This window comes from Pezoporus wallicus, unplaced genomic scaffold, assembly GCF_028554395.1.
Source record: "Pezoporus wallicus isolate ANWC-B61680 ecotype Strahan unplaced genomic scaffold, APGP_CSIRO_Pwel_v1 contig_7892, whole genome shotgun sequence".
In the NCBI taxonomy this organism is placed as follows: domain Eukaryota; kingdom Metazoa; phylum Chordata; class Aves; order Psittaciformes; family Psittacidae; genus Pezoporus; species Pezoporus wallicus.
This window is the reverse complement of record NW_026641897.1, coordinates 1,128,047-1,141,067: the sequence shown is the minus strand read 5'-3', so window position 1 is coordinate 1,141,067 and position 13,021 is coordinate 1,128,047. Positions and strand designations below refer to the sequence as shown.

Genomic DNA, 13,021 nt, shown 5'->3' with positions numbered 1-13,021 from the left:
TGGGGGGACAGCTGTGGCTAGCAGGCTGCTCAATATCCTGCCAGGTTGCATGAGCCCCTCCCTTTGTAGGAGGGGAACAAACTGTTCCACTGGGGCTTTGCAGACTTCTGGCAGCAGTTTGGGTGCTGGAACAAAGTACATCATGGGAGCCTAAGTCAATAAGGCCTGCTGGATCCTAGTGGGAGATGGTGGAGGCAGCCTGGGGGAGACAGGAAGGAGCTGGCTTCACTGAGGCACAGAGCATTTGTCATCCATGAGTCAAGAAAACAAATCCTGTGGGGAACCACTGAGCTATGGAGAGGTGGTCTGCTTTGCAAGAGGCACAGACAAGTGATACGCTGCACCCCAAGAGACACCTTAGTTTGGACAGTGCCCAGGAGATGCTACAAAGATCCTGGAAAGGATACTTTGGAGAGCTCCTCATCCACCATGGGACACAGCTCACTGATCCTCCCCTTCACACACCTACAGGAGACCCTGAAGTTGGTACCCAAAAAACAGCAGGTCAGGAAGCAGAGTCCTCAGGGAAAGTTATCCAAGTGGGGATTCAGAAAGCAACCTAGGTTACTCCTGCTCCTGCTCTTCCAACAGCAGGGAAGATCCCTTTCTGGGAACACAGGGGGTGAGCACAACTCACAGATGCTGGTGCCTGAAGCAATCAAGAAAAGTGACCAAGTCACCCAATTGTTTCTTGGACTCCAAAAGAAACATCTCATTTCAGTCTCAAGACTCCACATTGCACAATTCCTTGTGCAACTACATGCCCACTGTGCCCCAGGAGAGTTATTTGTGGGAAAACTCTGCTCCTGAGGTCTCCCTCACATTTTGAGACACTCACCGCTGACCAAACAGGGAACAATGTTTTCACTACTGACCAGTGAAATTCCCTCCGATCACATAGGGAATGACTCCCCCTGGCCAGATCCTCTCAGCTCTGGACGTGGTTGCCCTGCGCACTCTGGGAGAGGAGCGTTCATCCATCCCAGACTCATCTTTATATTCCTTCCTCTTCGGCCTCCTTGCAAGCATTGTGCTCTGCCTGCCATCTGCAAGACACAGTGGCAACACTGTTTAAATCCTCTTTAGTTCCATGTGCAGCCCTCAGGTAATACCCTGGAGCTTCAGAAAAAGAAAAAAAAGAAAAAGCAAGATGTTAACCCAACTCAGAAGCCATAGTCATATTTGCCAGTGCTTTGTATGGGACTTAGAGACAGTTAATCTGCAGCAACCTGGCCCTTCTTGTCTGGAGCCTTCATACACACTATGACACACCTACTCTCTCAGAGAAGCATAAAGGGACACCCTCCCCTCTCCAACAGCAACTTCATACATGGCAACACAGCACTTAAACAAGGAGAACAGGAGGAAGGGGGGTTAAACAAGTACAGACGCCACTGTATATTCTCAACATGCCCTATTCATCCAGATCTGCAGAGAAAGGTTTCTTCTATCAGGGCTAGCTTCACAGCAGCAACAGCTACTCATTCGAATTGGTCTCGGAGGAAGAAAATAGGGCCCTTAGACTGAAACCTATACTCAAGGCCGAAAAGTATTAGTGTTTGTTTTCACGTTAGACCTTGGGTGGTTTAGAAACATACTGATCAGTCTCTGCTGGAGGAGCGATACTCCAGGTGAAAAACCTGAGACACTCTACACTTAGCACAAATCTCCATCCGTGCTGAACCTCTTCATTTTAATAGAAGGAGCAAAAATACAAAAGGGAAAGTAGAACATGTCTCATTTCTTGCTAAAAAGGCAGAAGAGCCCTGCTTGTGTGGTTCTCAGTGCTGGTCGTAAAACCTGCCTGAGGATTCACACAGGCTTCTAGGCAGACCCTGTACCTTAGCCTGCTCTCATGCTTCTGCAGCTCTGCTCAGATACTGGTTATGCTTACACATTACACTTGAACATGGTGTGGGACTGACCCAGCAGAAAATAACCTCCATTCAGAACTTTCTGGCTGCTCGCCCCCATTTGCTGTGCCATGGGTGACCCAAAATCTCCAAGCAACTGTAGACTGGCTGGGCTTTACTAGCACGTGTAATGACTGTGTAGACACCACATCTTAAATAAGCTGCCTGTATTGCACAGCCAACTCCTCAGCTGGACTTGGGCAGAGGAATAATAAGAGTACAAGGGTTGCTACATCCACAGAGAGTGCTCACCTAAAGGGTCACACCAAGGGGAACTCTGGTCATCTCCAGAGGCAGCACTGGTGGTGGTGTCTCCTTGGTGCTGGTGATCTCCCTGAAGCTCCGAGAGATCTAAGCTCCAGTTGTGGTCTTGTGATTTATATGGAAATCAGCAAGACAGGCTACAGCTTTGTCTCCCAAGTCAGGGACATGGGCTGCCAGGTTATGAAAAAGCACAAGCCCTGCTGAGACCTTCCTCCAGTGACTAGATAGCTCCCACCATCCCTGCAGCGGAAGCACTGGTAAGCAAACCACTACTGTCACGGCTGAGGGGATCAAAACAATGGGAAGGAAATTAAGGCAGTGCAGGGGGATGGAAGGAATGAACTTCAAACCCTCCTTTCCTGCTTCACCAGGTCCAGCCCTTCCTGCTGAAGGCCTTGCTCTGAGCTGTAGGACAAAGCTGGGAATTTGCCTTCTGTTCCTCTTCCTCCTGAGCACATCCCTGGCATACCGGATGCACCTAGCATTTCAGAAGCTGCCCTATCCCCAAACCAGCTGCTGGACCTGGAAGGCAAGTGCTCTGGGACTGATGGTTCCCTCAATGAAATAAGAACCACCCTCCCCTTCTTTTCATGCACATATCCCACAGATGTACTGCAGCTGCATTACAAGGGCCACAGCTGGAGTTAGGGAGAGGTCTTGAGACAGAAGTAGTCTCGTGGATACCTGTCTCTCAGTCACAAACTGCTCCTTGGGCTGTCCAGAATCTGCATGGTTTTGTGCATAGACAGCTCCTGCCAGCAAAGCCAAGTGAGGAGTCATTAGCCCCACACTCTCATCCACCTGGAGTTCTGCACAGAGGACCCTGCGTCCACGCTTCTGCCCCACCAACGCTTCCATTCTTTGGTAGCCACACATGTTCTTGTGTGAATTCTCTGCACCAGTCCTGCAGCAGCTCTTGACTGCTCCTGATTCCTGCTGAAATTTTCTGCCTTCAACAACTTAGATTTGCAGTGGGTCCTTGGAGAGGCCTGACACACCCTCCTAGCAGGGACCTGGGGAGAGCAGGCAGCAGATGCCATACCACCAGGGGACAGAAAAATCTGGACAGCATGCTTGAGGAAGCACTGCTTACAGTCACTGCCAAGTGGCATGCATGAAGAGGCTTTCTTCGGTGAAAAATAAAGCCATGCAGCCTTTCTAATGCTTAGTCTACCTGGACATAACCTCTCTTACTGACTTGTACTATCACTAAGCCTGGGACAACTGAGATCCTTTCATAAAATCCCCCCTCCCTTCATGATGAACAGCACTCAGAAGTTTCTTCACACCAGCTGTGGGTGGGAGACTCTTTACACTGCCCACAGCCCAGGCAGTTCTCTGCATCTGCAACATGCCATAAAACAGTTCTTGCTGCTCTCTGAAACTTACTCAGGAGCCTCTTGGACTCATCTGAACAGCAGAGACATACCAGCTTTATGCCAACAGCAGCACCAGCCTATCTAAGTGAAAACACACCACCAGAAGCACCAACACAGCTTTGCAAGCAGAAGCACCTTCCTTAAGTGCTCTTGCCCACTGCTTCACTGCCTCAGGCCTGCCACCAGCTCAGAAGACATAAGCAGCACTGATGAGGAAATACAGCACTGGGCTATGAACACAGCAGCTATGAGTACAAATGTCTCTCTCCTGCACTAACCCACTATATGGTTCTCTGCCTCAGTGCTTCTGTCTATACATGGAAAACAACAGTCCCTCCTGCATGCAGTGGGTTGAAAACATCTTGCATAGAACTGGGCAACCCTGAGGGAATGCGTCTTAAGTTCACAGGTCTGGACCAATCCTATAAGCAACACCTTACCTACACAGATAAGAAAAACTTGGCCTGGGTGATAGCCCTGCTTCCCCAGGGGAAGAGGAGATTAGACTGGTTCAGCTGAAGCATCGCTACAGCAGGGAGCAGCCAGCTGGCATCTCTGCCTTGGAGTAAAATGTTTTTGCTGTCCTGGTGACAGCTGTAGCTACCTGTATGGGTTGGGTCTGGCTGGAATCGAGTTAACTGTCCTCATAGCAGCCCATAACACACTATGTTTTGGACTTGTGGTAAAAAAGTGTTGGTGACACACCAGTGTTCAAGCTATTGCTGAAAACTGCTTGCAAAGCATCAAGGCTTTTTTTTTCATTATTCTGCTGAGCCCTGTCCACTCCCCGGGCAAGTAGACATGGGATTGGCAATAAGCTGGGAAAGAATGCAGCTCGGACAAACTGACCCAAATTGGCTAGATGGATATCCCATACCATGTGTCATCATGATTAGCAATAAAATCTGCTGGGTTTTGGCTCCCAAGATACCTATTGCTCAGAAATTACCTGGGCATCAGTCTGCTTGTGGGTAGGTGTGAGCAGTTGCCTTTATATCACTTGTTTTTTTCCCCTCTTTCCTTCACTTACTAAACTGTATCTCAACCAAAGAGTTTTCTCACTTTTGCTTTTCCTGCTCTTTCACCTATCCTGCCAGAGGAGGGGGGTAGTGACCAAGCAGCTGTGTGGGTGCTTGGCTGGGGTCAACACACCACACCCTACAAGGCAAACCCAGCCTTGCAGAGTCCATCAACAGCAACAAATGCAGATGCCTGGGCAGGGCTGGTCTCCCAGGCACAGAGGCACACAGATGTACACAGGACAAACATGGTTTTACAGGGGATAAAAAAAGTAAATAAAAAAATACCCAAAGGTCTGGGTGGGGTACCACATTACCCTTTTTAACTGCTTTGTTACTACGATCGGTTGCAGTGGTGTTCTCACTTGACATAAGAGACTGTTCTCCCAGGCCTCCTGCAAAAGAAAGAAGAGCAGAGACGTCTGGTGAGTTGGGTGGCAGAGCTCTGACATAGGAAGGACAGCAGCTATCAGTGATGCCTTCTGGGGGCTGGCTGGCCTCAGAAACTGGCTGCTTGTCCTATACAAGGTGCAGGGACTAAGAGCACAATAAAGCTGGGCTCTTTTCCTTGATTTGTTCCCAGCCTACAGTGACACTTTGCAACTTATTACTATCCTGTGCCTTAGTTTGGCCATACACTGAATAGGCAGAAAGTCTCTTCTAGGGAAGGCTAATTCTACAGAGCTTTACTGAGAAAAGGAGCTATACAAGAAAGGTGCTAGCAATAATAAGTACCCCTATTATATCTCAAATGAAAACAGGTACACTGTCAGGAAAAAGAATAATATATATTCAGACAAATAGACTATTATCAACTTTCATACCTCTGGCCTGAACTCAGCTTAATCTGAAAATAAAAGTTCTTCTCTGTGACGCTAATTCCCACTGGTTACCAAAGCAGGAAGAATTGTAATGTTAGCTCCCAAGTATTTATTGTGCTTCATCCAGGACCAGCTACTGCTCCCTTTTGGAAAAGCACAGGAACTGCTAGGTACAGGGAGATCCCCAGCTTGTTCATGGAGGTGGCTCTCTCCAGCTCGGTCACTGAAACAAAACTGGTAGGTCCTCTCTGAGTGCCTCGCTGCTTGCCTTTCCTGTTTCCACACAGAAAGCTGACTTACAAGGTTCCCGTGATGCGCAAGACACCAGCGTGCTGGAGGAGCGATTTGACTGCTTAATATCACGGCTATTTGCTACAGAAACCACAACAGTTCTATGGCAACTTTGTACCAGCACTGTGCCTAACCCTTTACTTTTATCCAGGCGTAACTGTTGCATCCTCTCCCCACCAGAGCGCTCCATCAGAGCACTGCCCACAGCAGGGTGCAGGGGCTGCAGAGGTGACTCCACCACGTTAGGCTGTCCAGCACACCCAGTGACAGGGCAGAGTAGGCTCAGTGCATCCAAGAATCCTCCACCGTAAGACAAAGACAGGGAGAGATCCTAGCTCCTCGTGAAAGACACACTGCGAGGGAATGGAGATGGAGGCCATACTAGTCTTTTGACCGTTAAGGTACCACAATACTTGGCAGTAGCCCAAGTACTTGATTTTAGTTTTTCTGATGTGTAACATTGAAATTGGATCTTCCCTCAATACCAGATCCATTCCGCCACAGAAGAAGATCTAAAATGTCACCCAGTGCCAGAAACTGATTTAAAACAATAACTTGTTCACACTTCTGTTTCAAAGGACTTTAGAATAGTTCTGCCCACTGCAATGAAAAATACCAACTGTGCAAACTGACCTGTGCTGCAGGAAGCAAGCTGAAATCTGCCTCCACTCAAATTGCTTGTTACCACTACAGTCTGATTTCTATAAGTACTGTTAATCAAAGCAGTTTTCAGAGCACTGAAAAGCCCCTGAATTACGCATCTTCTGCCTTGATTTTGTAACTATATTTTTCTGTTCACAAAATATTTTCTGTTTCTTTCTGTCAGCTTCCTCTAAAATGCCTGTTTCAAAAACAAGCTCCACCAGTAATAGCCAGCAAAGCAAAAGAAAAACTAAAAAGAACCCAAAACCAAAGAAAAAAAAACCCAAACCCCAAACTCAGAGAGGCTAAATATTTCAAAAGGGTGAAAAAGCAGAGGCATTATCACAATATTGGTTTCCTGTGGTATTCTTCAGTTTCTTAAAAATGTCTACATGAATAAAAAGTTCAGAGTGCTTAATGCTTTTGTACCCTATCATGAAATCTGCCCAGGGATCTTCTGATTGTCCCACCAAGGGAGGAACCGACAGTCACGCAGCCTTGAGATTTGAATTCTGTGTAGTACCAGCAGCTGCTGAGTGTCAGGAGGGTAGGAGCAATGAAAGATCATCCAGCAGCAAGAGAACCTTCGGGACAGGAACAGTAGAAGAAAATGCAGTGAAAGGGATAGAAAAATGGATGGAAAATGTGGAAAGGTCAAGAGATAAGAACAAGGCTCTTCTTTCTATAGCTGTTTGTCTTCTAGGTTTCCTGGGCATTTCATTTTGCAAGGTCCAACTTTGGATCACCAGAGAAGCCAGAAAGTAACTATAGAGAGAACCTGGGCAGTAAGACACTGTACAGTCACAGACCCAATATGGAAAACCAGCCGGCATCTCTTTGGCAGGAAAACTCTCCATGGTGACTGCAGTAGAAAGGAGAGCTAAAAAAATCATAGAATAGTTAGGGTTGGAAAGGACTTTAAGATATCAAGTTCCAACCCCCCTGCCATGGGCAGGGACACCTCACACTAAACCATGTCAGCCAAGGCTCTGTCCAACCTGGCCTTGAGCACCGCCAGGCAACCCATTCCAGCGCCTCACCACCCCCACAGTGAAGAACTTCCTTATATCTAATCTAAACTTCCCCTGTTTAAGTTTGAACCTGTAAATGAGGCCTACACAGTGAGAGAGAACAACACATGAGACAGCAAAATGTATAACAGATAAATAAAACTGGCCCAAACTACATTCACAGCCTTAAAATGGTCTTGCTGACCACTGTTGTCCCCTTCCCTCCTTCCCCATCTTGGAATTGTGGATCCCCTGTGAGTAGAAGGAGGGCTGAATGAGCTGATCTCTGCAGAGGTATTAGCAAGAGAAAGTTTCTACAGTCTTTGTGGCCAGGTAAAGCACAAAAAGCATGGTCAACCACCATATGTAGAAGATACTGTTGTATCATGCAACATTGATGGATGTTGTGTGGACACTTCCAAGAGGTATGTCCCACTTTCAAGACAACTGGACATTTTCCAGCCCCTAAACCAGTCTTGCTCTGCTAGCTGTAAAACTATCCTTGTGCTCTGGAGCTGGCTTCTTGCAAATCCCTCTCCAGTCCCTTCAAAGGGGCAAGAACAGTGGAAAAAATCCATCTCTGACACTTTAGAAGATGGTATCAAATTCTACATCTCCAGCATTATACTACTTAGAATATCAGGGATGATGAAAGACAGCAACAAAATGAACCAGAGGAAAATAAAATACCCAGACCCTCAGCTGACTATAGATTAAAGTTTCCTAGTCCAAGAGACACACTAAATCAGGGGATTGTCTCCCAGAGGAAGTGCCATATTTTAACAGAGCTTGGCTGGACAAAAGCCACTAGATGTGTGAACGGGAACAAGCCTGATTCAACAAGATGGATTGCTCTGAACTCTATCACTCTTTTCCAGCCTCAATGTCCCATCCTAAGATTTCCCTTTGTTTTCTTTCATGCCCAGTCCTCGTCACTTCCTTAAGCCCAAGCTCAACAAAAGTTCCTCTTCTCAGTTGAATTTTACATCCCCAGGACTTCTCACACCCTTCCTCCCCCCCCCCCCCCCCCCCCCCAAAGTATGCTATTCTTCACACAATATCCCATTCCATTTAAAGGAAACCTTAACCAGCCATTCACCACCAGAATTATTAAGGCATGTGGTCTTTGCTGAAGCAAAGAATAATTTTGTATTTCTAAATAAATGCAGCTTGCTTCCAGTCACAAACAGATTGCTTCTTAATTGAACTTGGGAGGTGAATTATATGGTGAATTAGGAAAAAAGAACAACTCTGTATTTAGTGAATTGTTCCCCTAAGAGGGAGCTGTATGGGATTGAATTGCAAATGATGGCACCAAACCCTACAGCCAGGCCCCTCTCCTGCACCCAAGCTGCTGACCTCTGCCGTGCTGCGGTGTCATTTGCACAGACTGCTTTTCCAAGATGTGAGCACATTCTTTCCCAGAGATCAGTGCAAGCCTTGGTTTCTTATGCAAAGGAGATGTTTGAATAAACTAGTGTGACTAATGAAATCTACAACATCTTTGCATATTTTGTCTCATTGTAGCTGATGAAAAGGGAGAGCACTACACAAAGGCCAGATATGGGTGCGCAGATACATCACATATTTTCAAACATCACTAATCTCACTAGCACAGACAAGGAGCACTCATACCTTTCCCTCCCACAGGCGTGTTTTTGAATCTTACGTGAGAATTTTGAGAGATCCCGTTCTGATTCACTTGAGCGTTTAGACATTTCTTGTCCTTACAACAACTAGGTAAAGCACAAAGATTAAAGTGACTTGACAAATATTTAGTCCTCTGGTTCCTCCCAAGATAAAGCTAATGCAGGATCCTAGCAAAACAAAGATAAGTAACTGATGTGCCATAATCAATAAATAAGGAATCCAGGAAATACACTTCGCATCTAGAAGCAGTTACACAAACGTTTCAGGCGACGTGCAGCTCCTTTTGCCCTCTTAACATGTTCCTGAAGTTGTACCTCTCTGTTGGACTATTCTGCCATATCCAAGAGCAGCATTACTGCTTCAGAGCCTGAAATGCCCATATATGTGTTTCAGCCTGTTACCATTAGAAATACTGAAGAGAATGGAGATTTTCAGTTTGACACAATGCTCCATGGAAAGCCAACAGGACAATAAAAAGCCAGGCTTGGTCTACTGCTTACAGTAACCCCTAATGAGATAAGCAAAACAGGGTTGACTTTTCTGTTTTTTAATATATATCCAGCAGTTAATAAGACCTCCAAGATCACTTTCATCCTCAGTACTTCGCACCTGCTGGTGTGCCAGACCAGCCATCATCTTTCTCCAGCCTGGCTGTTCAAGCTTTGTCTGCTTCTCCCACAACCAGGCATGATACAGACTTTGTTAGATCACGTCTCCATGCAGAGAGCTGCACTAGAACTCTTAAGCTCTTTTAACTCCCACATTTTTGTGATTCAGTCCTTCCTGACGATTTTTCCTGCTTTACAGCTACAACCCCAGCAGGACACTTCTGGACTCCCTAACTAGATAACTCAGTTTCTGTGCATGACCTGGCAGGGAATACACAAGAGGTTCTCTGCCCAGGCTGGGAATATTTCATCTTCTACCTACAGCACACTTGTACAACAACTCGTTTTTCTGTTTCCCACAGACCAGCACTGCCAAGGGAGCTTGGCTCACTGAAATAAATGTCCAGTAGCTTAAATGCACCATAAATCTGATCTAAATCCACCACACTTGTAACCCTGCCTGAAGAACAGGTGCCTAAATTGTTTGCAGGAACTAGAGGGGCAGCCTGAGGTGGTAAGTGAGAGTCCAGCAAAGCAGAAAGCAGCAGGCTGCAGCATTGTTGGGAAGAAAGCAGTTTCTCCTGCTCTTCCAGAAGAGGAAAATGAAAATCTAATTTTGTCAAAAGAAGTCAAAGTTGTTCAACTGGAACCAAAACAAAAGACAATTTATGATGAGAGAGAGAGAGCACACAAAGCATGCCATCAAAACTGTAGTGTTTGCAGCCCCCTTGTACCACTAGCATAGAACAAAAGATTGCATAACCTAGTGAAAGAGCAGGGAGCAGACTCCACTCAGTACCAATACTTCCCACAAGACAGAGGACTAGAAGAAGTAGTAATATATTAGACCTGAAAATCTGTCTTCTGCAAATGCAGCTTAGGGTTTAAGGCATTTATTTCTGTGGTATATTCTCCCTTTTTTTCCAAAATCATTGAGTCCCATTAAAATCAAAACATCCCACTTTCAGAGCAGTTCCAAGCCAGGATAATTTTTCCTCTCCATACGAATGAAGACTCTCTCCATGTTCCCTGGATCCCTGGTTGTCCACACCGGCGAAGAGCTCCATAGCTGGACACAGAAGGTAGCTACCACCACTAAGGTCATCACCTCTATTGAGGACAAAGGAGTGCTGAGGACTTTGCCAGGGTCTCTTATTTTTCTGTTTAGCAGAGATACTGTGACTGTACACATTATCTGGTCTCAGGTGGATCAAACAACAGCAGGACTTTTCCTAGCGCATTTTACTGTGGAGGAAAGGCCATTTCAGAGCTGTGACACAACCCAGGGAAAAAAAGCATCATAAAATACATTTTAAAAATTAACAATTTCATCTCCCCTGCCTATGCCTCAAAACAACTCACTTTCATAGTCTCATTCAACAAATAAGCTGGTCACATGCCACAGCTTAAACACTGGATTCCAAACAGAGGCTACAATGAAGCATCAACAAAACCAAGAAATGCAAGTAATATTAAACTGTCCACTGTCAGTCTGACAACTGAATGTCACTGTTTAGAGCTTCAGTTCTGCTGAACTCTGTCATATTTTGACCAGCAGAGAAGCTTCTAGAAGAACAGGGAAAGTCAAACGTGATGTTACATTCTGCTTTTTAACTTCCTCATTAACCAGTGGTCAAGAAGTTTTTAGCATAGAAAAAACACTATATTGCACTGGATTTTCTAACCACAGAGAAAGCAATGATTTTATTAAAAGCAAGCTCTGCTGGGAAAATGCATTCAGAATATGGAACAGATGTTTCCCAGAGCTGGTGGAGAGTCTATAGCAAGAACGTTTCATAAACCCCTGGGCCCTGGAGATCTGAGCAAATGATTTGAGATAGATCCTTCAGCATTTCCTGTCAGTGGAATAGCCGAAGTTCCCTCAATTTACTTAAAGAAAAATAAATTAAAGAGGAGAAGAATTCTGAACCCCAAATTCCCTGCAGGAATCTGTTTTTCATATTTAGAGTAAGCTGACTAGCTGCAATAACTCAGGAGAGTCTTGGGGTCCAGAGGCTTGACAAGCAGATGTGTCATCTCCACATCAGCTCTGCAAATGCTTGTGCATAGCGAGGACACTGGCCTCCCAGGGAAGTTCATGAGAAGAGGAAGGTGAACACAGCTAAACAAACACAGGGCTGCTGCAAACATCAGCTGCAAAGCATTTAATGCACCAAACCCTTTTGCTGGCCAGCCATGTTTGGCATGGCACAGGAGGCAGAGCCGAAGCATAGTGTAGGCAGCACCATACCCCAACACCCTGTTTTTTCCCAGGGCAATCCCTGCCATTCTGTAAGTGGCAGCATCACTTTTATTCTGCTATGCATCCTTTTGAAAGAAGGCATTGCAAGAAATGGAACAACCTGACCCAAGCTCTCCACCAACCTTTCAACTGAGAGTCAATGTTTAAGGGGAGTAATGCTATCTGGAGACAAGGGAGGACTGAGAACACTGGAAGAGGCCTTTTCCCACAGGCTGTAACAACCACCTCTGTCCCCTGGGGTGGAAAGACAGACAGATGAGAGACAGAAGCAAGTAAAAAAAGTTACCTACAAGCTGTGTCATGTCACTGATTTCTTCCAGTAAGAAGGAGTCCTACAAGGCACTGGCTTACAGTACTTTTACTGCAGTAAGTGAAAATGAAAAGCTGAAGCGAGTACACAGGTACTTTGGACTGTGCATGTCTCCGTATGGCCAGGTCCACATACGCAGTGTGCAGAAGCACATAAAAGCAGTAATGTATAGCAACAAGTACCCCCACACAGCCTATTGCACTTGATTTCTTGTCAACCTGAGATCAAAATCTATTTCTAACAGGTGTCTGCCTCTCCACCATACTCTTGATTCACAATGATCCACCCTCTTCCCTGTCTCTCTTTCAAAGGAGAAACAAACAAATGAACTTGCAGGTGAGAAGGAATCTGTAAGAGTTGGCTTGGGTTCACCCATTACTGTTCTAACAGGCAGTATAAACCCTCCTGGTCTCCCTCTGCTAACATCCCTTTCCCTCTGACCTACACAGTCTAATTGCTTCAGCCTCAGCCTACCCTGGGCCCCTTTGGGCACAGCCGTGCCAGGCTCCCTGCATTGCCTTGCAGCATCCCCATGCCCCATTCCAGCCGTGGGCTCCCAGTCAGATCCCAGGGCTCTTCACAGCTTGGCCAGACCACTCTTCCCACTCAGCCTTCCTAATCCTTTTGCTTTCCCCTACCTTGTTTATACTGGATAAAAAATAACTCAAAATGAAAAACACTACACTGGAAGCTAAATTGTGTTTGAATGCAATTAAAATTCTGTCCATAGAGAGTATGTGATGAGAGCACAGAGACCTTTCTTCCAGCTTGCTTTCTGCCTGGATATTCAGACCCTTACAATCCTGGAGCTTCTTGGAGAGTTTCTGGTGCTGCCTTAGCCCCCAGGAGCC

At 46.0% G+C, this 13,021-nt stretch overlaps 2 protein-coding genes across 11 annotated transcripts in view; one reads left to right on the top strand and one right to left on the bottom strand.

Annotated features, from left to right (window-relative positions):
- Positions 1-13,021, top strand: part of LOC130608085 (cytochrome P450 2C8-like) — a 219,385-nt gene that overhangs the window by 50,887 nt on the left and 155,477 nt on the right. The window lies entirely within an intron of this gene.
- TLL2 (tolloid like 2) overlaps positions 1-13,021 on the bottom strand; it is a 93,995-nt gene that overhangs the window by 37,147 nt on the left and 43,827 nt on the right. For 4 of the 10 annotated variants that reach the window (XM_057425725.1, XM_057425721.1, XM_057425722.1 and 1 more), the window contains 2 exons: positions 4,893-4,970; positions 876-1,046 (listed from right to left, as the gene is read on the bottom strand). The exons of 1 other annotated variant lie outside the window; for it this stretch is intronic. In XM_057425725.1, coding sequence (XP_057281708.1) covers positions 876-1,046; positions 4,893-4,970 — 249 coding nt within the window. Of the gene's footprint in view, positions 1-875; positions 1,120-2,165; positions 2,823-4,863; positions 4,971-13,021 lie in introns of those variants that run through there. 5 more of the 10 variants (XM_057425728.1, XM_057425729.1, XM_057425730.1 and 2 more) reach the window with 5 other exon arrangements.